Source organism: Anolis sagrei, chromosome 3 (assembly GCF_037176765.1).
Source record: "Anolis sagrei isolate rAnoSag1 chromosome 3, rAnoSag1.mat, whole genome shotgun sequence".
NCBI classification, from domain to species: Eukaryota; Metazoa; Chordata; class Lepidosauria; order Squamata; family Dactyloidae; genus Anolis; species Anolis sagrei.
Genome location: NC_090023.1, coordinates 164212353 through 164239933, shown reverse-complemented (window position 1 = coordinate 164239933; position 27581 = coordinate 164212353). Strand labels below are relative to the sequence as shown.

Genomic DNA, 27581 nt, shown 5'->3' with positions numbered 1-27581 from the left:
GTTATTTTTCTGCTTGCCGTTAGTATCACAACCATCCCCAAAATAAATACTATTCTGGCATATAAGATGACTGGGCGTATAAGATGACCTCCAACTCTTCCAGTTAAAATATAGAGTTTAGAATATACTCGCCGTATAACACTACCCCTCTTCCAACACACACCAAATAAAATTTTTAAAAGCATCAGATTTGAATTCAATATGGTAATTTTCCTGTTACTGTACCTCCTTCTCTGCCTCTCAGATCTCGCACATGCACACCTGCACTGCTTCACTGCAGTCTTCAGGAGCGAGATCTGAGAGGCAGAGGAGAAGGTATGGTAATAGGATACAAGGGCAGGCCAGACAGGTAAAAGAGGTGTGTTTTTCTGGGCCCAGAGCCACTCTATCGCTTTTTTTGCATACCCCAGGCACCCCGGGCGCTTGCAGCTTGCTCCGCCCTTCACTTACACCTTCCCGGTGAGGTGCCCCTTCACCTCACCATCGGGACCACATTAAGTCCACGAATCCTGATGAATGGATTTTCTTCTACCGTCCTTGTACAGCATCGCAATTGAGACTCGTGCCCCAACTGCGACTGTACCTCGTAAAGGATGATCTGGCCGGGGTGGTCCATGCCTTGGTCACCTCTAGATTGGACTACTGTAATGCGCTCTACATGGGGCTGCCCTTGAAAACGGCTCGGAAATTTCAACTAGTCCACTGGGCAGCGGCCAGGATGTTAACTGGTTCTCCTTACAGAGAGAGGTCAACCCTCCTGTTCAAGGAGCTCCACTGGCTGCCGTTCATTTTCTGGTCCAAATTTAAGGTGCAGGTGCTCACCTAGAAAGCCCTTAACGGTTTGGGACCTGCCTACCTGCGTGACCGCATCTCCGTCTATGAACCCGCACGCTCTCTTCATTCATCAGGAGAGGCCCTGCTCACGATCCCACCTGCATCGCAAGAGCGGCTGGTGGGGAGGAGGGACAGGGCCTTCCCTATGGTAGCCCCCCGACTCTGGAACTCCCTCCCCAAGGACATCAGACAAACCCCTACGTTGGCAGTCTTTAGGAAGAGCTTGAAGACCTGGCTATTCCGGTGTGCCTTTCCAGAATAGGAAAATTTTAGCAAGAAAGTCCCAAAAGCACTTTATTAGAAATTCTGATTGTCCGCACAATGTATCTATTCAAAAATCCTTGTATATCACTCAGCACACTCAGCACCTTTTAATCTGTACCCATTACATTTCCGCGGCCTAGTTTTATTGTATCATGGTGTGTTGTTTTATTGTTTACGGTTATTGCTTTATGTTTTTTGATTTGCTTTGGTTTATATGTAATTGTTTTATTGCTGTTTTATTGTTGGCCTTGGTCTTTGTAAGCCGCATCGAGTCCTTCGGGAGATGCTAGCGGGGTACAAATAAAGTTAATAAATAAATAAATAAATAATAATAATTGGAAGTTTCAGCACCCGCTCTATAAGACGACTCCTGGCGTATAATACCAGCCTGATAGCAATATCCTCCAACATGTGCCTCTTCTTTCTTTGAATCATGCACTTAGTTAATATCTGGTTCCACTATCCTATTTTGTTTTCTTATCTCTGCGGCTCTACAACTGAAGGAAGAATCAAAGAATAAACAGAATGAAAAATAATATATGTCCCATGAAAAAGATGTTTTAAAAGCCCTTGCACTTTTTCATGTAAATGCCCATGTTCGTTTTTGCAGGAGTCCCCAAAAGGAAGATCGTATCCCGATGACAGAAGAGTATTTGGAGTACAAGCACATCAAAGCCAAGCTCCGGCTGCTAGAGGTTCTTATTAGCAAGCATGATGTCTCAAAAACCATCTGAAACTCCAGTGGTCTGAGATAGTCAAACTTCCTGATGGTTGGAGATGATGAGAAAGAGAGAAAAGGAAAAAATTACACGTCTGGTTCTTTCTGCACAATGGGTTCGTCACCTTGAAATTCTGATGCACTTTATTAATGTTGCACTGCTGCAGATGAGCGCATGTGAGAGATGGGTGTGAGAATTCAGGAGGAAGGAGTGACTGGAGGACTAGTTCTTCTCTGTGAATCATGTCCTATTTCAGGACCTGGAATTCATTTTGACAGGTTTCCCTAATTAGCCAAAGGAAGGTAGCCGTAGGCACATGTAGCGGGCTGTGTTGGGTGGAGAGTGATCACGTGCTTCCCCTCAAAGCTCTGCTGGAATGTATTTTTAGGCAGATGATGTTACTTTGGCAACCATACTTAAAATATTGGGTGGGCAATTCAATTCTTAATGTATATTTCCCTCTCCATTTGTATAGCCACACTACCCAAAGGGAATATTGTGCACACTACTGTTAGATGCGAAATACTGTTGTCAATCATAACCAGAGTAGAGCCATTGAATCAGTTAGATTTATCTATATGTTGACTCACTGTTCAGCAGCTGATTCAACAAGCATACAGTACAATTCCCTTTATTCATAGATTCAATATCTAGAGCAAGGGTCCTCAAACTAAGGCCCAAGGGCCGGATACAGCCCTCCAAGGTCATTTACCCGGCCCTCGCTCAAGGTCAACCTACGTTTGAAATGACTTGAAAGCACACAACAACAACAATTCTATCTCATTAGCCAAAAGCATGCCACACTTCCCATTGAAATACTATAATAATAATATTTATTTATTTGATCAGTCATATGACCATTTCAAAATAGAAATACTAATAAATTTATATTTCATAGAATCATAGAATTGGAAGAGACCTCATGGGCCATCCAGTCCAACCCCCTGCCAAGAAGCAGGAAAATTGCATTCAAAGCACCCCTGACAGATGGCCATCCAGCTTCTGTTTAAAAGCTTCCAAAGAAGGATCCTCCATCATTTTTTGTTAAAAATGTGCTTCATTTTAATTATTATATTGTTTTTAAATGGTTTTTTTGCACTGCAAATAAGATATGTGCAGTGTGCATAGGAATTGATTCATGTTCCTTTCAAATTATAATCCGGCCCTCCAACAGTTTGAGGGATTGTGACCTGGCCCTCTGTTCAAAAATTTTGAGGACCTCTGATCTAGAGTTTCACTTACATGCATTTCAAAAGATATCTCCCTCCCAGAAGTGTTTGTGGGCTTCTAAGTTCTCCAGTTCTAATCTATGGTATGTTCCATGTCCACATCAAAATATAGGGTTCACTATTATCTGTGATTTCAGGGCTGGTGGTCTTCGAACAGATCCCCACAGTTATGGCATTCATATTGTACCCTTGAAACTAGCCAGCAAGATTCTGACCAAAGTGTCCAAGTTGTTATTAAATCTTGGAGATTAATATCTCATAGTACTAAAATCCCAGATAAATAAATAATTTTCTAGATAACTGTTCTAAATGTTGACATTTTGAAATGTTCTGAACACTCTTATTTATGTATTGGGTTGTTGTAGGTTTTCCGAGCTATATGGCCATGTTCTAGAGGCATTTTCTCCTGACGTTTCACCTGCATCTATGGCAAGCATCCTCAGAGGTTGTGAGGTCTCTTGGAAGTAGGAAAATGGGTTTATATATCTGTGGAAAGACCAGGGTGGGACAAAAGGACTTTTGTCTGCTGGAGCTAGGTGTGAATGTTTCAACTGACCACCTTGATTAGCATTTGATGGCCTGGCAGTGCCTGGGGCAATATTTTGTTGAGAGGTGATTAGATGTGCCAAGTAGGAAAATGGGTTTATATATCTGTGGAAAGACCAGGGTGGGACAAAGGACTTTTGTCTGCTGGAGCTAGGTGTGAATGTTTCAACTGATATTTATGTATTGTTTCTTTTTTTATGTGAGAGTAGATCTGGAAGGCTCATGTCTCTGGGAATGCATTGGATTTCCTGGCAGCTCTAGAAAGGAACTTAGCATGTTATGGTGGTTAGGGAGATCCACAATCAGTGTTTCCTTTCATTTCTTTTATCTGCTCGGTTGGGTGCCACTCTGTGAAAGATTGTGCCAAAGCTGTATTGCTGTATTCTGGTTGGTAACAGAGAAAACAGCAGCAAAACATCCAAGGGGAAAAATGTGACCAGAAACCTCAAGGATCTTGACTAACTGCCATGGATAATTTATTAAGTACAGGAAAACTCTGTCCCCAAACATAGCCCTTGTTGGAGTTGACTTGATGATGCTTCTCCAAAAATGAAATGCTTCCGTATCTGTGCAAGAGGCACACTATATTGAGGGCTTATTGTGCATCCAGGATGCACATGGCTAATTTTTTTTGTCATATCAGGAGCGACCTGAGAAACTGCAAGTCGCTTCTGGTGTGAGAGAATTGGCCGTCTGCAAGGATGTTGCCCAGGGGACGCCTGGATGATTTGATGTTTTATCATCCTTGTGGGAGGCTTCTGTCATGTCCCCGCATGAGGAGCTGGAGCTGATAGGGAGCTCATCCACCTCTCCCCGGATTTGAACCTGCGACCTGTTGGTCTTCAGTCCTGTCGGCACAGGGGTTTAATCCACTGCGCCACCGGGGACTCTATGGCTAATTAATTGTGCAAATAAAGGAGGCCTTAATACTTGCTTCATTAATAAACAAGGACAATCTGAATTTCCTAGTCTGGTGAAGACTCCCTCTGACCTGAGATGTATGGCATACCTGCTCCGTTAGAGGCTAGGAAAATCATATATTAATTTATATACTCTCTCCCAAATACATAAAGAGGAACCTTTAGACTGTCTCACATTTTGGATTAGAGTTCCCATATTCTTACTTCTCTGGCTTGCTTACTGGTGCTTCTGGGAAGTGAGATCCAAAATATCTGGGACAAGAAAGCCTTTCTTGCAATAAAGTTTCTTCCCACAGCTCAAATTTAATAATAATGTAAATCAATTGAAACTGCTATAACACAAGAAAAATATGCATTTTTTAAAGTTGAAAAGTCTAGACATACAGGGTTAGTCAAAATGCATAAGCCAATAAGCCATTCAATTGAATGGCTTATTGGCCTATGCATTTTGACTAACCCTGTATTTGATTTAAATCAGTGTTTCTCAACCTGGGGGTCGGGACCCCTGAGGGGGTCATGAGGGGGTGTCAAAGGGGTCACCAAAGACCATCAGAAAACAGTATTTTCTCTTGGCCGTGTGGATTCTGTGTGGAAAATTTGACCCAATTCTATTGTTGGTCGAGTTCAGAATGCTCTTTGATTGTGAACTATCAATCCCAGCAACTACAACTCCCAAATGTCAAGGTCTATTTTCCCCAGACTCCACCAGTGTTCACATTTGGGCATATTGAGTATTCATGCCAAGTTTGGTCCAGATCCATCATTGCGTGAATCCACAGTGCTCCTCTGGATATAGGTGAACTACAACTCCCAATCTCAAGGCCAATGCCCACCAAACCCTTCCAGTGTTTTCTGTTAGTTGTGGGAGCTCTGTGTGCCAAGTTCAGTTCAAATTCATTGTTGGTGGAGTTTAGAATGCTCTTTGATTATAAGTGAACTATAAATCCCAGCAACTACAACTCCCAAATTACAAACTCAATCCTCCCCAACCCCACTAGCATTTATATTGGGTCAATTTGGTCCAGTGGATGAAAATACATCCTGCATATTGGATATTTACAACTTATAACAGTAGTAAAATGACAGATATCAAGTAGCAATGAAAACAATATTATGGTTGGGGGTCACCATAACATGAGTAACTGTATTAAGGGGTCACGGCATTAGGAAGGTTGAGAACCACTGATTTAAATGGTCTGGATGAATTAAAAGATCTTCACCAGATAGGACCACAAAGATGTTGCTACAGTTCTGGAGAGGCTGTCTTATGACCAGGATTCTGCTTTTGAAAAGGTCCTCTTACTGGTTACATAGCTTGTTTTATTTGGCTTGCTCATTGAAGCAGAGCTTCTAAATGAGATCTTAACACTTGTGTAGATGTGTATATAGCAGGGTATTATTATTTTTTTGTTCATGTAACCTGATCCCAAGCTGTTTTGGGCTTTAAAGGTCATAACCAGCACTTTAAATTGGGCCTAGAAATGGGCTGGGGGACAGTTGTCTAGGATTAGAGTCCTATATTAGGAGGAAAGTAGGATATTGATTTATGAATGAATCAATAAACAGTCAAATTGCCCAATGACAATTAATAAACTTTTGGACCTGTTCTGAACTATTTGAAGCTTGGTTGTTGTAGGTTTTTTCGGGCTATATGGCCATGTTCTAGAAGCATTCTCTCCTGATGTTTCACCTGCATCTATGGAAAGCCTCCTCAGAGGTTGTGAGGTCCCAGGCAGTTCCCAAGTATAGGGTAAGAATATAAATGAGAAGTCACCATAACATGGACATTTACAACAAAGCTATTAGAGAATCATGACTTCATTTTAGAGCAGCGAAACATGGTTCTAATCGAAGTAGCTTCATGGCTTATGGAAAGATATATTGACTGAACAGTCTATAGAAGATATAACATTGCAAAGTGTGTTGGCTCTCATGGGGGTGGTTCCAGACAGGACTTTAATGCATGCTCAATTTGTTTTAAAATACCTGATTGGGCCTGGATTAGAGTCTACACATGACTCTAATCCATGACTCTAAGCTCGGGGGGGGGGGGGGGGTCCAGATGCCCTGCCACACCTTCCGGCAGGTCACCTGGACACAAAAGAACGCTCCCCCACCGCCCCAGAAAAGCCTTAAAAAGAAAAAAAACTTACCTGGCCTGCATTTCCTTGCTGCTGGCCCTCTCCTGGCGCATAGAAATGATGTCCCAGGAGCGATTTTGCTCCTCCCTCCTTCTCCTGGCGCACCGGGATTGTGGCGTAGCTGGCTGAGTGTCAGCTGCATTAAGATCACTCTGACCAAAAGGTCATGAGTTCGAAGCCAGCCCGGGTTGGAGTGGGTTTCCAGCCAATTGTGTAGCCTGTTGTCGACCTTTGCAACCCGAAAGACAGTTGCATCTGTCAAGTAGGAAAATTAGGTACCACCTTAAAAGTGTGGGGAGGCTAAATTAACTAATTTATGAGGCCATAAAAGAAGACTCCAGCAAAAGTATGCGGGGGTTGCGGAAGTACTTCATCAGTGTCGCAGATGGACGATGCAAGCGACAGCTCCCCTGGTGGCCAGAAAAAGTTAAATAGCCTCTATCTATGTCTGTATATGTTGTATGTCAAATTGGCATTGAATGTTTGCCATATATGTGTACACTGTAATCCGCCCTGAGTCCCCTGTGGGGTGAGAAGGGCGGAATATAAAAACTGTAAATAAATAATAAATAAATTTCTATGTGCCAGGAGAGTGCTGGCAGAAGGAAAATGCCAGCTAGGTAAATATTTTTTTCTTTTTAAGGCTTTTTAAAGGAGTCTGGGGAGGGGGAGGAGCTGTTTTGGGTTTTTTGGGCTCCAGGATCCTAAAGATCCCAAGACAGCTGTGTGGATTGGGACTGGAATTGCGCGTTGTGATCCCCAGGCCCAATCCACACAGCGCCCACAGCTGGAAAGACCCGGGTCTTTCCAACTGTCAAATTACTTTGGCACTAACCAGGGTTTTCCTGCTTTGTGCTGAAGGAATTCGTTTTTACCCGAGGCGTTGTTTGGACACCCCAGGTAAAAATGTGGGAGGGTGTGCATTTTCCACCATGTGTGGATGCTCCCAGTCCTTTTCAACATGAAGGAAGTATGATGCTGTAAAAAACTCTAAATACCAAATATAGTTTCCATGTTGGTGAGGATGCATTTCTTTTCATCTCCTAAAGTGGCAGGGAGAGTATTCATACTCAGGAGATGGGATTTTATGGGTGTGAAGCAGAGAATTAGATGATTTGAGTGGTAGGCATCTGCAAACAGATTCCATGCTTATGGCAGGGTGGAAAAAAAGAGCCTAGTAAGAGCATTCTTGGATCAAACTAAAGATATGTCTAGTCCACCACCTTGTTTCCTACAGTAGACAAACAGATAACACTATGTAACACGATTTTTGTTCCTGAGTTATAAACGTCAATTTATAATTGATTCTATTATAAAAATATGGGAAACGTTTGTTAAACTGCAAAACCTATGTTGTGGGTTTTTTCGGGTTGTATGGCCATGGTCTAGAGGCATTCTCTCCTGGCGTTTCACCTGCATCTATGGCAAGCATCCTTAGAGGTAGTGAGGTCTGTTGGAACTAGGAAAAAGGGTTTATATATCTGTGGAATGACCAGGGTGAGACAAAAGACTCTTGTCTGCTGGAGCTAGTTGTGAATGTTTCAACTGACCACCTTGATTAGCATACAATGGGTTGACTGTGTCTGGAGCAAACTTTTGTTGAGAGGTAATTAGATGTCCCTGCCTGCTTCCACAGATATATAAACCCTTTTTCCTAGTTCTAACAGACCTCACTATCTCTGAGGATGCTTGCCATAGATGCAGGCGAAACGTCAGGAGAGAATACCTCTAGATCATGGCCATACAGCCCGAAAAACAACCCAGTGATTCCGGCCATGAAAGCCTTCGACAATACAAGTTTATATTTGTTAGAATTGTTCTTCATTTTAATTATTGTATTGTTTTTAAGTGTTTTTTGCACTACAAATATATGTGCCGTGTGCATAGGAATTCATTCATTTTTTTCAAATTATAATCCGACCCTGCAATAGTTTGAGGGACTGTGACCTGGCCCTCTGTTTAAAAAGTTTGAGGACCCCTGCCTTAGAGACTAACTCTGAGAATGAGGTTAATGGCATAAGCTTTCGTATGGCTGAGTCTATTTCCTGAGCAATGAAAACTCAATCTACCATCTTTGCTAGTCTCTAAGGTACTACAAGATCCGTTTGTATGGTGGTATTCTAGACAACCATGGCTATGAATCATAGAATCATAGAATCAAAGAGTTGGAAGAGGCCTCATGGGCCATCCAGTCCAACCCCCTGACAAGAAGCAGGAATAATGCATTCAAATCACCCCCGACAGATGGCCATCCAGCTTCTGTTTAAAAGCTTCCAAAGAAGGAGCCTCCATCACACTCCGGGGCAGAGAGTTCCACTGCTGAACGGCTCTCACAGTCAGGAAGTTCTTCCTCATGTTCAGATGATATTAATCTTTTGCCTTCCAGAACCAAAAGGCTGGTAAATAATGACCAGATAAGGTTTTAAGGGATAATAGCATTTTTGGTGTAAAGATTGAAAAGATACCTGGATTTACAGAAGTATAGAGAATGGTACATTGTCCTGTTGATATCTTGTAGCAAAGAAACTGTCCAACCCAATGCATATTCTCAGCATTGGAGAACACCATAGTGGAGAGTTGTCACATGATGGCTACTGAAAGCAGGATTGATCCCTACTCCATCTAATTTTCTGAATTGTCATAAAAACAAGGGCAAAACTACACTCCTCCATAGTTTGGGTGAGTGCATTCCGTTGTGTTTGCCCTCACAAGGCTATTACATTTCTTCACTATATTTTCATTCTTGTTTTCTTCCCCTTTCTGCTCTGGCCTCATTTGTCCATGCTGCTGTTTCATCCTACTGACTGTCACCACCCACATGATTTCCTTGCTGATGTCATAATGCCACCTCTGCTATGGTGGCAAAGAACGATCCATGGGCAACTACAGCCAACGGAATTAAAGGGCAAGGCAAAGTCACTGAGGTCCCATCTACACTGCCATATACAATCAGATTACCGGCTTCAAACTTGATTATATGGCAATGTAGACTCAAATAATCAAGTTTAAAGTAGATAATGGGGATTATTGATATGGAGCTCCCGGTGGCGCAGTAGGTTAAACCCCTGTGCCGGCAGGACTGAAGACCAACAGGTCGCAGGTTCAAATCCGGGGAGAGGCGGATGAGCTCCCTCTATCAGCTCCAGCTCCTCATGCGGGGACATGAGAGAAGCCTCCCACAAGGATGATAAAAACATCAAAATCATCCAGGTGTCCCCTGGGCAACGTCCTTGCAGACGGCCAATTCTCTCACAACAGGACGCTCCTGACACAACAACAAAAAAAAATCTGATTTGATAATCTGGATTATATGGCAGTGTAGATCCAGCCTGAGAGACCAGGTGAAGAACAAAAAAGCACCAAGAGCAAAACAACAGGCTGCTTTCATAGTAAGAAAACAGTATTTGGTCATTTGTTCAGCTTTCAAAGCAAATATTTGAATTTTCTCTTAATAGTTTTTGACATACTTCTCTTTTTTATGCTGCTGTTTCCTTCCTGTGTAAGCTTGTCTTAACAAACACGTATTCTGCCTGCTTAGATTTAATTCCAGGATGGATATAAGACACAGTTTTAACGATCCATGCTTTTTGTTATTAATATTGCATGTCAGACCACTTCCTTTTTGTGAGTGTTTTAGACATTGCACATCCATTTTGACTAAATCACATAGTCTGGCAAATGGTATTTTGGCTGTATTGTCGAAGGCTTTCATGGCCGGAATCACTGGGTTGTTGTAGGTTTTCCGGGCTATATGGCCATGTTCTAGAGGCATTTTCTCCTGATGTTTCGCCTGCATCTATGGCAAGAATCCTCAGAGGTAGTGAGGTCTGTTGGAAGTGGGAAAATGGGTTTATATATCTGTGGAAAGACCAGGGTGTGACAAAGGACTTTTGTCTGCTGGAGCTAGGTGTGAATGTTTCAACTGACCGCCTTGATTAGCATTTAATGGCTTGGAAGTGCCTGGGGGGAATCTTTCTTTGAGAGGTGATTTGATGTGCCTGATTGTTTCCTCTCTGTTGTTTTGCTGTTGTAATTTTAGAGTTTTTTAATACTGGTAGCCAGATTTTGTTCATTTTCATGGTTTCTTCCTTTCTGTTGAAATTGTCCACATGCTTGTGGATTTCAGTGGCTTCTCAGTGTAGTCTGACATGGTGGTTGTGAGAGTGGTCCAGCACTTCTGTGTTCTCAAATAATATGCTGTGTCCAGGTTGGTTCATCAGGTGCTCTGCTATGGCTGACTTCTCTGGTTGAAGTAGTCTGCAGTGCCTTTCATGTTCCTTGATTCGTGTTTGGGCAATGCTGCATTTGGTGGTCCCTATGTAGACTTGTCCACAGCTGCATGGTATACGGTAGACTCCTGCAGAGGTGAGAGGATCCCTCTTGTCCTTTGCTGAACGTAGCATTTGTTAGATTTAACCACTTACAGATCAACCAAGAAAATCCAACAAATGCTATGTTCATCAAAGGACAAGAGGGATCCTCTCACCTCTGCAACCACCATGTCAGACTACACAGAGAAGCCATTGAAATCCACAAGCGTGTGGACAATTTCAACAGAAAGGAAGAAACCATGAACATTAACAAAATCTGGTTACCAGTATTAAAAAACTCAAAAGTTACAACAGCAAAACAACAGAGAGTAAACAATCAAGCACATCAAATCACCTTTCAACAAAATATTCCCCCAGGCACTTCCAAGCCATTAAATGCTAATCAAGGTGGTCAGCAAAAACATTCACACCTAGCTCCAGCAGACAAAAGTCCTTTGTCCCACCCTGGTCATTCCACAGATATATAAACCCATTTTCCTACTTCCAACAGACCTCACTACCTCTGAGGATGCTTGCCATAGATGTAAGCAAAACGTCAGGAGAAAAATGCCTCTAGAACATGGCCATATAGCCCGAAAAACCCTACAACAACCCGGTATTTTGGCTCTCAGTGCTTTTGAGTATGGTCCATTACCTGGTTCTGCTTTACCAAGGACCATTGAATGACCATGTCTACTGAAGTTACGAACATGTTGGCTCAAGACATACATGATAGACCATGATTAAGGTAAAAGTGGAATTCCAGCATCTCTGAGTTAATTAATGTCATTGCAAAAACTGGTCAGAGGCTATCACCCACTTTTTTTGTCATGTCAGGAGCGACTTGAGAAACTGCAAGTCACTTCTGTTGTGAGAGAATTGGCCGTCTGCAAGGACGTTGCCCAGGGGACACCTGGGTGTTTTGATGTTTTACCACCCTTGTGGGAGGCTTCCCTCAAGTCTCTGCATGGAGAGCTGGAGCAGATAGAGGGAGCTCATCCGTGCTCTCCCCGGATTCAAACCTCCAACCTGTCGATCTTCAGTCCTGCCGGCACAAGGGTTTAACCCACTGCACCACCGGGGACTCCTACTATCACCTACTGATAGTACTGAAACCCAGTCTTATTACAGACATGGGTCTCCGCTATTTGTTTTTTTAAACTGCAATAATATTCTTCAATCTTCCATTAGTGCAGTGGGTCTCAACCTAGGGTCCCCAGTTTTTTTGCCCTACAACTCCCAGAAATCCCAGCCAGTTTACCAGTTGTTAGGATTTCTGGGAGTTGAAGGCCAAAACATCTGGGGACCCACAGGTTGATAACCACTGCATTAGAGTATGTTTGCATTAGAAGTGTCCTTCAAGTTGTGTCAAGAAATTCTGGTGTGTGTGTGTGTGTTACAGGGGGGCTTTCTCATCAGAATCACTCCAGCCAAGCATTCTTAAAAGAGTCACTATTAATTACTCAAGCAGCATGTAACCACAGGCTAGATATATGCAACCCTCGTAATCCGTGCTTGGCTGGCATACCACAAAGAGTTTGCCGTTTCTCTTCAGATTTGCCTGAAAATGCTCCTTTCAGATGCTGACACGGAAGAGATTCTCAAAAACAGAGGTGATCGAAGTAGTCCACAAGCTGTGTGGTGGCCAACCAGAGCCAGTTCTGGGAGCACAAAGGGTTAAAAATAATTGTCAAAATGTTCTCTAGGGCAGTGGTTCTCAACCTGTGGGTCCCCAGATGTTTTGGCCTACAACTCCTAGAAATCCCAGCCAGTTTACCAGCTATTAGGATTTCTCGGAGTTGAAGGCCAAAACATCTGGGGATCCACAGGTTGAGAACCACTGCTCTAGGGCACTCAGAAAACTATTTTAGATCCAGGGGAGACCTTTTAAAAATTAAGAGTAAACTGGTCACTTATTTTTTTTAAAAAAATCTCCCTGGTCCAGGAAATCCTTAAATTCAACAGTTTTCCTTAGAGAGTGTTAACAGAGAATGTCGAGACTATTTTTTTAGTTTATGGCAGTGGGGGTTTATGGGGGGGGGGGGGCATCCTACCACAGTCTTCTAGGGATCGGTGCAGTCCCCTATCCTCCCACAGCTGCCAACCTCTGCTCTAAAAAGAGAGTTTTAAACTCATAGGAGGGGAACTGCACCTTCATTTCAAGGTCTTATGTGAGTCAAGTGTGTTGAACCTTCACATCTGCAGTAGAGATGGAGACGGTGCCTTGGTCCAGTTGTGCTAACACAATGAATAGGAATTTGCTGATACATAACCAATCGCCGTTGGGCCTCAACACCTCTCCCTAGCTGAGTGCTTCCCTGAAAAGTCTTGAATAACTTCCCAGAATTCAGGCCAGGTAATTAATATGACAGTGGTTCTCAACCTGTGGGTCCCCAGGTGTTTTGGCCTACAACTCCCAGAAATCCCAGCCAGTTTACCATATACGAACCCACGCGATCCCTTCGATCATCCGGAGAGGCCCTGCTCTCGATCCCACCAGCCTCGCAGGGGCGTTTTGTGGGGACGAGAGAGAGGGCCTTTTTGGTGGTGGCCCCTCGACTCTGGAACTCACTCCCTAAAGACATCAGACAGGCTCCAACTTTGGTAGTCTTCAGGAGGAGCTTGAAGACGTGGCTGTTCCAGTGTGCCTTCCCGGAATAATGATCCCATAGCACTTTGTCCTCCAAAGCACTTTACATTTCTTTAGGTCTGCTCACAAACACCACTATCACCTTTTTCGTCCATGCCCCAACATCACTTCCAATTTTAATTTTACATTTGGCCTTCCCACTGTTTTTAATTGTGTGCTGTCTTATTGATAATGTTGTATATTTTATTGTCTATGTTTTTATTTAATTACTTGTATTGTTATTTTATTGCTTGTATTGTTGTATTTGGGCTCGGCCTCATGTAAGCCGCACCGAGTCCCTTGGGGAGATGGTAGCGGGGTACAAATAAAGTATTATTATTATTATTATTATTATTATTATTATTACCAGCTGTTAGGATTTCTGGGAGTTGAAGGCCAAAACATCTGGGGACCCATAGGTTGAGAACCACTGTTGTATGAGTTGTCATCAAACAACATCTTAACAACTGAAGCATGAGAACTACTATCTTAATAATAATTCTTCTTGCAATTCTGCATCTTCCCTTGGGGAGATGGTAGCGGGGAACAAATAAATTATTATTATTATTATTATTATTATTATTATTATTATTACTACCAGCTGTTAGGATTTCTGGGAGTTGAAGGCCAAACATCTGGGGACCCATAGGTTGCGAACCACTGTTACATGAGTTGTCATCAAACAACATCTTAACAACTCAAGCGTGAGAACTACTATCTTCATAATAATTCTTCTTGCAATTCTGCATCTTCCCTTGGGGAGATGGTAGCGGGGTACAAATAAATTATTATTATTATTATTATTATTATTATTATTATTATTACCAGCTGTTAGGATTTCTGGGAGTTGAAGGCCAAAACATCTGGGGACCCATAGGTTGAGAACCACTGTTGTATGAGTTGTCATCAAACAACATCTTAACAACTCAAGCGTGAGAACTACTATCTTCGCAATAATTCTTCTTGCAGTTCTGTTTGTGAACCTCCAGATACACATGGGTGTAAGTTCTATGAGATGTTTTAGAAGCTAGGGAAAGAGTGTGTGGCGCTTAATTTCAAGAGCTAAGAAACTAACTAAAGGGCAATATTGCAGGAAAAACAAAGTGGCTGATTTTTTTTTTCAGTTTTGTGCTGGTGGCTGATGAAGGTAGTAAGGAGAGCTTAATCGCAACCTTGCCGCGTGCTGAGCCTTCCCAGATGTGTGTCGTTGCCAGGAGATTTCTGGATGTCTCCTTGAGGGGGGCACCTCTGAAACTCCGTCGGCCGATCACACTTGGGTCTGTCACCTTCGTGTCCGCCTAGACCAATGATGGGCAACCTTTTGAGTTTGGTGTGTCAATACTCGCCAAAAAACCGAGCATAACTCGAGTAGGGTGTCACTTCGAGAAAAACCCATAATTTCATGATATTTATAGTTTAATAACAAAAATATATTATTGTAATATATAACTGTATTTAATAAACCCAAAACTAATGATTTAACTTACCTGCTTTTTCTATAATGCCATATATCTCGGCATTATAGAAAAATGCTGTTGTAAGAGCTGAGGATGAAATGTCCTTCTTGGGATGCAGCCCCATCTTCTCTGTATGCGGCTGTGTGTCATTGAAAATGGCTACGCGTGTCAGTGCTGACACACGTGTCATAGGTTCGCCATCATGGGCCTAGACAAAGGAGAGAGTTTGCTTCCCTGATTCAGCAACACGGCTGTCCCCTTGCGAAACTCTCAGGAGACACTCAGACACACGTCCTCCATCATGTAGCCACTAACCGGAAGTCCCAATTATTCTGAAAAATTATTCTGAAAAAGCTGCACTTTTTCACAAAAATGGGAACACATTGAATTTGATTTACCGAAATGGGGTGTGGATCTTAAGAAGGAAAGAGTAGCTAATAAGCAATGAAACAAGGGGAGGCTACCCCATCTTCTTAAGCAGGAATTGTAAGGACCTGGTTGAAAGTCAACACAATAAAAGCAAAACGGAGTGAATAATGGCACACACTAAGGTTTTTTTTATACTTATGTCACACTTTTCCTTAGTCCAATGCTATAAACTTTTGCTTTGTCTGACTACCAAAGCTTGTTCGAAAGCATGCACTTTGTGGGACCTTCATATTTTCTGTGTGATGATTGCCAACATAGTTTATTAAAATAGTAATAATAGTTTATTGCATTACGATATTTTGGATAGCTCAGTGTATGCAGAATATTTACCTAAGTGTCATGGTCATAAACTGGGTTTTATTAAAAGTGGGTATTCCCCCCACCTTGATGTTAAAGAGAATACACTTTCCAATCGAGAAAGCTTGTTCTTGAAATTTGCAATAGTTCACTTTAGAAGAGAATGTGGTTTAGTGAAAGATGGACAGTCGCCAAGCATGCATTGCTGACTATCAACCATAGGGCCTTTGGCAAATAAGTTTAAGAAGGATCTCCCAAAAGATATATATGATCTTTGATGTTTTTGTTTTGTCATTTTGTATTAATGATCTGAAAACCAGGGGCATAATCTTTAGTCTTCCTGCTCTGGTGCATGTCTAAGGGAGGGGGGGATATCTGTAGACAAAGAAGTATGTGCTTGGTCCACAGGGCGATGGTACAGAAGGTCTGCATGGCATTACGGTTTGCCAGCCATGCTATATCGTCTCCGATTTGGTACCTGTACTATGAGGGCCAGGAGGGGGAAGCTTTGGCAGAAGTCCATGGGACCTCTCCCCACTTTGCCCAGAGCTGGATGCAAAAGGCAAGGGATTGTACCTCAGCTCTTTTAGCTATAGTAATAAAAAAAGCTATTCATTTCCCAAAGTCTGTTACCCACCCACCTTGTTTGCATTTCTGCTGTATGTAAAGCTGAAGCATGATTTTTTTTAATCCTTTCAAAAGAGCTTGGGAGGGCATTGTGTGACACGACTAGCATACATTTTCCCCAATGATGTTCGATGTTTCAGTGTGATTGGCTTGGTCATTTATAACTGAATCCAAATGGTGTCCTTCATAAATCTGTTTTAATTAAAAGTCATGTAAGAGCAACAGGAACATACACAAGTATTTGAAGTTTACAAACTACATCTTTGATAAGGGAAAATGGTTTCATGACATATGTATACAGTTGCTATTAAAATGTAATCTATATATTCTATATGATTGTATAATATTTTATACAACGGTACAAATAAAATATTTTTCTATTTATTAAGTTGAAACACAGGGTCGGTTGGTTTGTTAGCTAAGATAAATAACATAAATAACACTGTCAAACAACACATTGGAAGTGCTGACATTTTTTTTTCTAGGCTGTGAGTTCAATCATGCTGCAATTCATGCTGTTTGGAGAGATCCCAGTTAAGTTGTTCAGTAGATTAAAATGAATGCATATTTAAACACCATTTAGAAGCCAGTAGTTTTTATTTTGCTAAAGCTTGTTTATATAGATTTGTTACATTTGGCAATATGAAGAAACAGGGGGGAGGGACAACGAAAATTTAACACCAATTGCAGCATCTAGATATATAAATGGTCGCTATAAAGAAAAACCCAAGAGTTCTAACAGTTGAAAGCACTGGTGGACCAGAACGGGAGGATAGGTGGGAAGAAATACAAAGGGCAGAACTACATGTCACACTGGATACAGAACTGCCACTGATAACTGTTTCCTCTTCTGCTGCTCCTCCCATCTAGTAACCTGTGGCCTGCTTTTTGTCATGTCAGGAGCAACTTGAGAAACTGCAAGTCGCTTCTGGTGTGAGAGAATTGGCCATCTGCAAGGACGTTGCCCAGGGGACGCCCGGATGATTTGATGTTTTTATCATCCTTGTGGGAGGCTTCTCTCATGTCCCTGCATGAGGAGCTGGAGTTGATAGAGGGAGCTCATCCGCCTCTCCCCGGATTTGAACCTGCGACCTGTCGGTCTTCAGTCCTGCCGGCACAGGGGTTTAACCGACTGTGCCACCGGGGACTCCAGTGTGGCCTGCTTACCCTCCCTTAATGCTGTCCTGTTATGTGGTTCCCGCCACAATCCATCAAGCCTGGTGGATAGGGATAAAGAGCCACATAAACATGAGAGAGAGAACATCCCAGCACCATGAATATGTTGCTAACCTTAAGCATTACAGGGGGGAAGGACAACACTTGACAGAGGATGCCATTTTGGCAGGTATCCGCTTGGACATGTAGCTCTGCTCAAAGAATACTATTGAAGAATTTGATCACTTGTGTCTGCTTTTGGTAAGAACAGCATTATGCATGCGTCTGATGAGAACAGCTGACAATGGGAATAGGCAACAGAGAAGGCTCCTAAGGGAAAAGGGAAGGGGTTGACATTAACGTCCAACACTGATGTTACACGTCTTGCAGCTGGGATCTTTCTTAGCATTGGCAGTCGACAAGCTCATTAACTGATGACCAGTAATTTCTGCAACGGTGCCAAGGGAGAGATCCACAGGGTCAGTGTAAATCACTTCCAAGATTACATCCTGGGCATGGTGGTAAACCATGACCCCATCTTCTTCAGTGCAGGTTAAAAAATTGTTATCCTGCAAGTTCAGCTGAGGGAGGCGCTGCTTACAGAATTCATCTCCCGGCGACCCAATGGGTGCGAGGACGAGGATGACGTAGTGGTAAGCCGTGTACATGCAGTAGAAGTCCCCAAAGTACAAGTTGGTATTTGGGTTGAAAAGTTTTTCTGCCATGATCTCAAACCTGTATCTTCCATACGGTGAATCTTGGGGTGGCTTCCCAGTGTTGAATTCAGTGTTGCAGCTAAAGAAGATGCCCTCCAGCTTCCCGCTGATTGGAGAGCCATGGCTCCCACTGTTATCCTTGACTGAAGGCTGCAGAACACTTCCATGCTGCTCTCTAGAAAGGAAAGATGGGCAATGGTTTATTTCACAATGGCATCAAGCAAACCAAACAATCGAATATGGCGGAACCATTATCCCAAATGGTGAGCTACAATGGATAAGAGTATTTCAGTTCAAAAGTGGAAGGAAGGCATGGGCAACACAGTGAGAACAACACAGCCAAAGTGAGCCCAACAATGTGTACATCTTCTCCAAATAGGGGGACAAAAAGGTAAGTATTGTAGACCAAAATACCAAATTTGATTTCTAAAATGGCACCAGAGGAGTTCATATTTTCACAGCAGATACGGATCATGAATGTCAGGGAATGTAGACAATGCTGAAATGGCACCTGACATATAGCTGGTTTTTTCCCCCAGTTAGGATTATTCTTTATATGATGTTTTTCAGGTGTGCTCTCAAGAAGTTTTAAAACATACCCTTGAAATGCAAAGTGTGACACAGACAAATACATGCATTACACAAGCACATTCAGTTGAGTGAAAACATACGAGGGGTATTTTTAAAGTAAGGTCCGTTTTGTTGTAGACACTAGTAGTTCGCACGCATACCGCATGCCTCGGGAACAACTGTGCTCAGTTTCCGCCCTGTAGCTAACCTGTACGGTTCTGTTCTGTGCTTTATTTATTATTTTTATTATTTATTACTTCGCTTATATACCGCGATTCTCAGCCTAATGGCGACTCATTGCGGTGTACAACATGGAAAAAAAAACAGGTGCAAAAATACAACATACAAAAAATAATACACAGTACATCATTATCAAAACATCTCATCAAAAACATCAATCTAACTACAAGCCATTCCGAGTCGTCTCATCATCAAGTTCACAATCCAATATCATTTCCGTTGTTCCAATTCCTATAGTCGAGTTACCCGTCATTGCACTACTATTCAAATGCCTTCTCAAACAACGAGGTCTTTAACTTCCTGCGAAATATCAACAGTTGATAGTCTTAAAAATGTTTAAGACTATCAACTCACCCTCCGCATGTGAGGTTCGCTCAGTGATACGGTTTTTGTCGGCAAGGAACCTGCCTGCTGCAGAAATTCATTGACAGATTTATGAAGTGTACGGTGATACTGTTATGAGTGAAAGCAAAGTGCGTAAGTGGGTACGACAATTCAAAGATGGCCGTGACAACGTCCGTGATGAGGACCACTCCGGTCGCCCTTCTTTGATTACAGACGATTTGGTGGCTTTTGGTGGTGGGAAGTTTTTATGAAGAGGGTATTTTAAAATTGGTTCAGAGGTATGATAAGTGTTTGAACAAACTTGGCAACTATGTCAAAAAATAGAGTTAAGTATGTACTTTCTGAAAATAAATTTACTTTTTTGAAATAAACTTTTGTTGTGTACTTATGTTCAAACGGACCTTACTTAAAAAATACTCCTCGTACAATTAGTGGCAAATCTCTCTCTGCTGCCATGTTAAATGTCAAGTAGCCTTAGATCATCAAAAACTGTGGCTGAAGAATTATGACAGCAGATGTGAACATATATCAGAGCCCTAAAAACACAATACCAGTAGCACCTCTGAGAAAGATAGGTTTCTGTGCTACCTTCTACTAGGAGACAAAGGGTGCTTTTAGGCCACTATTGTAACTAACTGTTACAAGATAATTGCAGCTAGTCCTTTTTCTCCCCATTATGGACTTTCAACGATAAAGATACAAGATGGATGAAACAAAGAGAAAACATGGCAGGCCTTCAAATTGAAGAAAATAATCATCTAGTATAGGTTTGGAAATATAAACTGTTGAGATATTTATTTGTTAATATTAAAATAAGCAGAAATAAAAAAATGTGTTCGATATAAGGTGCAAGAAAAAATACTAAATTACAGAGAAACCAAAAAGGGAAGCAAGAAATCCAGTTTTAAAATCTATTTCTATGTATCTGTTTGTAGTTTATACTTATATGTAATTAGAGTAGAGACGTAGTCTGATAAGTAATTGCTGTTTGAGTACGTCTATGTTTATGTATGTATAAATATTATTTTTCTTTGTGTTTTGCCTGTTAATTTTTAAAGAAAAAAATAAGAAAAGGATGATCTGATCTTCTTGGAATAAACAGAGGATAACACATTCAATCCAGAAGAGGAGGTGGAGGAGGTGGTGGTGTTGGAGGAGGTGGTGGTGTTGGAGGTGGTGGTGGAGGTGGTGGTGGAGGAGGAGGAGGTGGAGGTGGTGGAGGTGGTGGTGGAGGTGGTGGTGGTGGTGATGGAGGAGGTGATAGTGGTGGTGGAGGAGGAGATAGTGGTGGTGGTGGATGAGGAGATAGTGGTGGTGGTGGAGGAGGTGGTGGTGGAGGAGGTGGTGGTGGTGGAGGAGGAGGTGGTGGAGGAGGAGGTAGTGTAGGAGGAGGAGGAGGTGGTGGTGGAGGTGGTGGTGGTGGTGGTGGGGGAGGTGGTGGAGGAGGAGGTGGAGGTGGTGGAGGAGGAGGTGGTGGTGGAGGAGGAGGTGGTGGTGGAGGAGGTGGTGGTGGAGGAGGAGGTGGTGGAGGTGGTGGTGGAGGTGGTGGTGGTGGTGATGGAGGAGGAGATAGTGGTGGTGGTGGTGGATGAGGAGATAGTGGTGGTGGTGGAGGAGGAGGAGGAGGTGGTGGAGGAGGTGGTGGTGGAGGAGGAGGTGGTGTAGGAGGAGGAGGAGGAGGTGGTGGAGGAGGAGGTGGTGGAGGAGGTGCTGGTGGTGGAGGTGGAGGTGGTGGAGGAGGTGGTGGTGGTGGAGGAGGTGGTGGTGGAGGTGGAGGAGGAGGAGGTGGAGGTGGAGGAGGTGGTGGAGTAGGAGGTGGTGGTGGTGGTGGTGGTGGTGGAGGAGGAGGTGGTGGTGGTGGTGGTGGAGGAGGAGGAGGGGGGGAGGTGGGAGGAGGAAGGAAGGAAGGAAGGAAGGAAAGATGATAATCTAAATTCCCCTCAAAGCTTAGTACATTGGGAAGGGGGTCTGCTACTCTGCTGCTGAGTATGCATGCCCAGTGTGGAACACATCTCACCACACTAAAACAGTAGATGTGGCTCTTAATTAGACATGCCGCATTATCACAGGGTGTCTGCGCCCCACACCACTGGAGAAATTACACTGCTTAGCCGGTATTGCACCACCTGACATCCGCCGGGAAGTAGCAGCCAATAGTGAAAGGACCAAGGCAGAGACATCTCCAGCTCATCCCCTGTTTGGGTATCAGCCAGCACGTCAATGACTTAAATCAAGACATAGTTTTCTTAGATCTACAGAGACACTCGTTGGAACACCCCAGCAAGCGAGAGTCCAAAAGTGGCAGGCCCAAACCCAGCACCTCAATCCATGGGTGATACCAGATAAGATACTCCCCCCTGGGCACACAGAAGACTGGGCGACTTGGAAGGCGCTGAACAGACTGCGCTCTGGCACCATGAGATGCAGAGCCAATCTTAAGAAATGGGGCTACAGGGTGGAATCCTCGGCCTGCGAGTGCGGAGAGGAGCAAACCACTGACCACCTGCTGCAATGCAACCTGAGCCCTGCCACATGCACATTGGAGGACCTTCTTGCTGCAACACCAGATGCACTCCAAGTGGCCAGATACTGGTCAAAGGACATTTAACCAACTACCAAATTTGCAAAATCTGTGTTTTTTTTTTGTTTTTTGTTTTTTTTAAATCTGTGAGTTTGTTTTGCTCTGTTAGAATTGTAATACAATGGTACGGTTGCTGATGACATGATAAATAAATAAATGTGATATCCATAGGCATACATTAAGGTTTTCTTTCATGTACCTGTTGGTTTATAAATGTATCTATTCCCCAGTCGACATAGCCAAATGGAGCAAGGAAGAGGGTGAGAGAGGGACCAGAAATGGGAAGGGAGAATCTAGCCAGGCCAATGAGGACTAGGCATGTTCAGTGAGAACAAAATGCTAACACACTGCAGTCTGATGAAGAAATGAGAAACTGTTTGTTTGTCGTGTCAGAGCAACCAGTCCATTATATTACATTTCTAACAGAACAGAGCAAACAAACAGAAAAGTACAAAACTTGTGAGTTTGGTAGTTGGTTAAATGTCCTTTGACCAGTATCTGGCCACTTGGAGTGCTTCCGGTGTTGCTGCAAGAAGGTCCTCCACTGTGCATGTGACGGGGCTCAGGTTGCATTGCAGCAGGTGGTCAGTGGTTTGCTCTTCTCCACACTCGCATGTCGAGGATTCTACTTTGTAGCCCCATTTCTTAAGGTTGGCTCTGCATCTCGTGGTGCCAGAGCGCAGTCTGTTCAGTGCCTTCCAAGTCGCCCAGTCCTCTGTGTGCCCAGGAAGGAGTCTCTCATTTGGTATCAGCCATTGGTTGAGATGCTGGGTTTGAGCCTGCCACTTTTGGACTCTCGCTTGCTGAGGTGTTCCAGGAAGTGTCTCTGTAGATCTTAGAAACTGGGAAGAGGACATGAATGAGAAACCAAGAAGAGGACATGAAATGCAGCAACTGGTAACCAAAGTGGAAGTGTGTCAAAAATTTGCTGTACCAACACAGAAGCACATAGAGGGTATATTACATCAATAGACAGCAATTGTAAACAAAGCTAATTCTTCACATAAGGGCAAAGGGGGAGAAGACTTTCTCTCCTATGAGAATTCTTGACATTTCTAATTCTGCTCCTGCTTTCTAAAAGAGCTTTTAGAGAAAGCACGGGGCAAACTTCAGATCTTGTTTATCCCTTCCAAACTTCCACCTTTTCTATTGTTCAGAAACAAGACTGGGGAGGAAAGAGCTTCAGACAGATAAAGGGATTGTTTAAATGAGCTAAATATCAAACAGATAAACATCTGTAAAGTAAGGACAACACCCCAAGTATGAAAATAGTCAGGTAATCATTGTTGAATGGCGGAATAGTGACATCCAGTGGCCAGTTAAGCTAATTGTGTGTCAGTTTTTCACACAGAGCAGGTGGCAATACCACACTTCCACTGTACTGACTTGAACACAAGTTGCTAAATATACGCCAGGTTCAGTGACCAGCAGCCCTTCTAATCTGCCTAACAAGATCATGCTCGTAAACAGACACATTCAATCCACTTGCTGGATTAGGGACCACAAGAATAAATCAGATGGGCATCATGTGCTATGTATTACTTTGAATGGAATGCACATTAGGTTGTTCATCACAATCTTATGCAACTAGTCCCATACTAACATATTACTTAAATGCAACAGGAGATGTATTACGGTTAATGGCTTGGTTTCCAAGAAATGGAATCCTAATGGAGTCGTGTGTGTGGGCTGCCAAGATTCTGCGAAGTGCATGTGTCTATATTCTGATGAGTCCAATTTCGGTCTTAATCCAGAAAGAATGAAGAAATGAAGAAATGTGGAGTTTGGTCAGTCAAGGCATTCACTCAGATTATTAGCTATAGACTACTACAGGCAAACAAATGTGTTTGCTTTGGGTTCACAGGCCAGGGAGGAAGCAAAAATAAAGAACAAAATCATAGAGAATGAGTTACAGCTTGGACATAATTTGTTAAACATTAGTTTCTTGAAATTCATTATAATCTTATCGATACGTGTTAAAGAAAATTATTACAAATTGGTTTGGAAATGGTACTTAACACCAGGAAAGACTGCAAATATTAATAGGAATTCCACAAAAAATTGTTGGAGAGGTTGCCAGGAGGTGGGTACATATGTACATATGTGGTGGCAATGTAAATATGTACATGAATTTTGGGGGAAGGTATTTGGAGAGATAGAAGCTATAATGGATATGAAGATACGAAAAAGTGCAAGTATTGCATTGTTGTCACTATATAATGTTAAGAAATTGAAAAAAACAGAGAAAGATGCCATAGATAACATGTTAACCACGGCAAGATTACTGATAGTGAAGAATTGGAAAGGTAAAATAAACATATCAATTGAAGAATGGTATAAAGAATTATGGAAAATAGCAATAAATGATAAATTGACATGTAGGTTAAGAGTCAGGAAAGGGGTATGGAAGGAAAATGATTTTGATAAAGTTTGGGGGGAAATTATTGAGAATGGCTTAAAAGAAGTAGATGGGAAATTACCTCCACAAGAAGAAATGGTATTTTGGAAAGAGAATGCAAATTGAAGTGGCTCGGAAGGGGGGGAGGCACAGAGGTGGGGGGGGGGGAGTATGCAAGATATATATATACTTTGGTTGATGTAATGAATTGAGGATGGGATATAAGACTATTGAAGGTATCAATGTATTGATGTATTCTAAGAAAACCAATAAAATATTTGAAAAAAAAATAAATTCATTATAATCTTGAATGTATAATTATAAATTCATTTTTTCCATCACTAAATGTGAGAAATTTAATTTTTGAGAATAATTATCAGAGATACTTAGTCTGGAGAACAAGCCCTATGAGGAGTGGCTTAAAGAGCTGGGCATGAAGATGAGAAGGCTGAGAGGAGATATGATAGCCATGTATAAATATATGAGAGGAAGCCACAGGGAGGAGGGAGCAAGCTTGTTTTCTGCTTCCCTGGGGACTAGGACGTGGAACAATGGCTTCAAACTACAAGAAAGGAAATTCCATCTGAACATGAGGAAGAACTTCCTGACTGTGAGAGGAACAGATGGCCATCCAGCCTCTGTTTAAAAGCTTCCAAAGAAGGAGCCTCCACCACTGAGAGAGTTCCACTGCTGAACGGCTCTCACAGTCAGGAAGTTCTTCCTCATGTTCAGATGGAATCTCCTTTCTTGTAGTTTGAAAACATTGTTCCGCTTCCTAGTCTGCAGGGAAGCAGAGAACAAGCTTGCTCCCTCCTCCCTGTGACTTCCTCTCAAATATTTATAAATGGCTATCCTATCTCCTCTCAGCCGTCTCTTCTTCAGGCTAAACATGCCCAGCTCTTTAAGCCGCTCCTCATAGGGCTTGTTCTCCAGACCCTTGATCATTTTAGTCGCCCTCCTCTGGACACATTCCAGCTTGTCAATATCTCTCTTCAAATGTGAACACAGAATTGGACACAATATTCCAGGTGTGGTCTAACCAAGGCGGAATAGAAGGGTAGCATTACTTCCCTAGATCTAGACACTACTCCTATTGATGCAGGCCAAAATCCCATTGACTTTTTTTGCCACCACATCACATTGTTGGCTCATGTTTAATTTGTTGTCCACGTGGACTCCAAGATCTTTTTCATACATATTGCTCTTGAGCCTGGTGTGAAAAAGATCTTGTATGAGCAGTACGTGTGAAAAAGATCGACTGCTTCAGAAAACTTGTTCATCGTTGGCAGAAATGTATCCAATTGTCTGGTGATTATGTCAGAAAGTGAATAGTGGTAGTTAAAGAGCACATTCTAAGGATTATTTCTGCGTTTGGTTTATTAAAATATTCCCATTCAAACCCAAGTAACGAAGGTGGAGGCATTACTTTTCATTCAACCCTTGTATCTACATAAACAAAAGCCTGGTTACTAATTTCACCAAATAGAATAGCAATTGACAGTCAACGTTACAACCTTCCAGTGAATACACATTTCTTGTCATGTGTAGCAAACTAAAATTACTATGTTCTCACTTGCTTTGCATGAACCTTTGAATGGTACTGATTTTCTTACCTGATGTAGTCAAAGTATTCTTTGTGCTGGTTCCGATAGAAGACTGAAAATTTAAGCATGCGTCCTGCAATCACTTCCGCTTTCTCCAAAAGCTGTGTTAGGTGAACCTTTGAATAATCTGTGAAATAGAAAGAGCTAGTGAGAAACCAAACACTTATCACTACTCCAGTCCACTTGGTCACACTTTTCATTAAGATGAGGCAAGAGGTCAATAGAGGCACCGTAGAACCAATTACATTTTTAAAAGCTTCCAAAGTATAATAACACACTTCTTTATAGGACGCAGATGTTCAGAGTGGAATGCCTGACCTAGGCCAAGTCTACACGGGCATGTTGTTGTTGTTGTTCATTTGTTCAGTTGTCTTCGACTCTTCATGACCTCATGGACCTCATGGACCAGCCCACGCCAGAGCTCCCTGTTGGCCGTCACCACCCCTAGCTCCTTCAAGGTCAGTCCAGCCATTTCAAGGATGCCATCCATCCATCTTGCCCTTATTCGGCCCCTCTTCCTTTTGCCTTCCACTTTCCCCAGCATAATTGTCTTCTCTAGGCTTTGTTGTCTCCTCATGATGTGGCCAAAGTACTTCAATTTTGTCTCTAGTATCCTTCCCTCCAATGAGCAGTCGGGCTTGATTTCCTGGAGGATGGACTGGTTGGATCTTCTCGCAGTCCAAGGCACTCTCAGAACTTTCCTCCAACACCACAGCTCAAAAGCATCTATCTTCCTTCGCTCAGCCTTCCCTAAGGTCCAGCTCTCACATCCATAGGTTACTACAGGGAATACCATGGTGTAGTGGAATCTACCTTTAAGACGACAAGGCCGAAGCCTGCATGACAGTAGCTGTCATCTTGGAAGGCAGGCAGAGACAGGAGGAGGAGTCAAGCCGACTCCTGATTGGGTATAGCAATTGGGGGAGGAGTCGGTTGAGAGAGGGAAATAAGCTGTCAGCTCTTGACAGGGAGAGAGAAGTGTCAAGACATCAGACACAGAAGGATGAAATGTGAAGATAGGAAGCTACAGTAGGAATCTGACAGGGAAAGAAAGTTTTAAGTGAGCCTTTAGAATAGGGAATAAGCAGCAGACAAGGGCTAAGGTTACTGTATTGATAGGATCAGTAACAGAAAGACTTGTCTGTTTATACTGAGGAAAAGTATAAGAGTGCTTATTTGCCCTGTGGGAGAGACGGATAGGGATCTGTTCTCAAGTGATACTGTGTCTAAAGATAGAGCAGTGTGTTTAAGGAATCTCACAGTTGATAAAAGCTTTACTGTCAGTGGAACTACTTGTTTAAGTCTCTACAACTGAATTACGCTTCTGTACCCCTCATGCTATGAGGTGATATTTGTTCCAAGTTCAATAAATCTTTCTTAGTTCACTTTTAACTGGTGTATGCCTCAGTCTATCCATCTCCTCAGAACTAAGTCTGTCAAACCCTTTAAAGTCCAGTCATCCAGTGAAGAAGCAATAGAAGAATCAAGAGCTCAAACACACCTTACCTAAAACACATTCACACCTTTGGTTCCTCAGGCCAATAGAAGCTGAGGTGGTGGCAGTCATACC

The 27581-nt window shown here is 42.6% G+C and overlaps 2 protein-coding genes across 6 annotated transcripts in view; one reads left to right on the top strand and one right to left on the bottom strand.

Moving 5' to 3' along the window:
- FAM13C (family with sequence similarity 13 member C) overlaps positions 1-4889 on the top strand; it is a 128953-nt gene extending 124064 nt beyond the window's left edge. For all 4 annotated transcript variants that reach the window (XM_067465648.1, XM_067465647.1, XM_067465646.1 and 1 more), the window contains one exon: positions 1709-4889. In XM_067465648.1, coding sequence (XP_067321749.1) covers positions 1709-1832 — 124 coding nt within the window. In that variant the 3' untranslated portion in view covers positions 1833-4889. The remainder of the gene's footprint in view (positions 1-1708) is intronic.
- Positions 4890-16580: 11691 nt separating this feature from the next.
- Positions 16581-27581, bottom strand: part of PHYHIPL (phytanoyl-CoA 2-hydroxylase interacting protein like) — a 193338-nt gene continuing 182337 nt past the window's right edge. For both annotated transcript variants that reach the window (XM_060768957.2, XM_060768956.2), the window contains 2 exons: positions 26021-26138; positions 16581-18448 (listed from right to left, as the gene is read on the bottom strand). In XM_060768957.2, the coding sequence (XP_060624940.1) occupies positions 17914-18448; positions 26021-26138 (653 nt within the window). In that variant the 3' untranslated portion in view covers positions 16581-17913. The remainder of the gene's footprint in view (positions 18449-26020; positions 26139-27581) is intronic.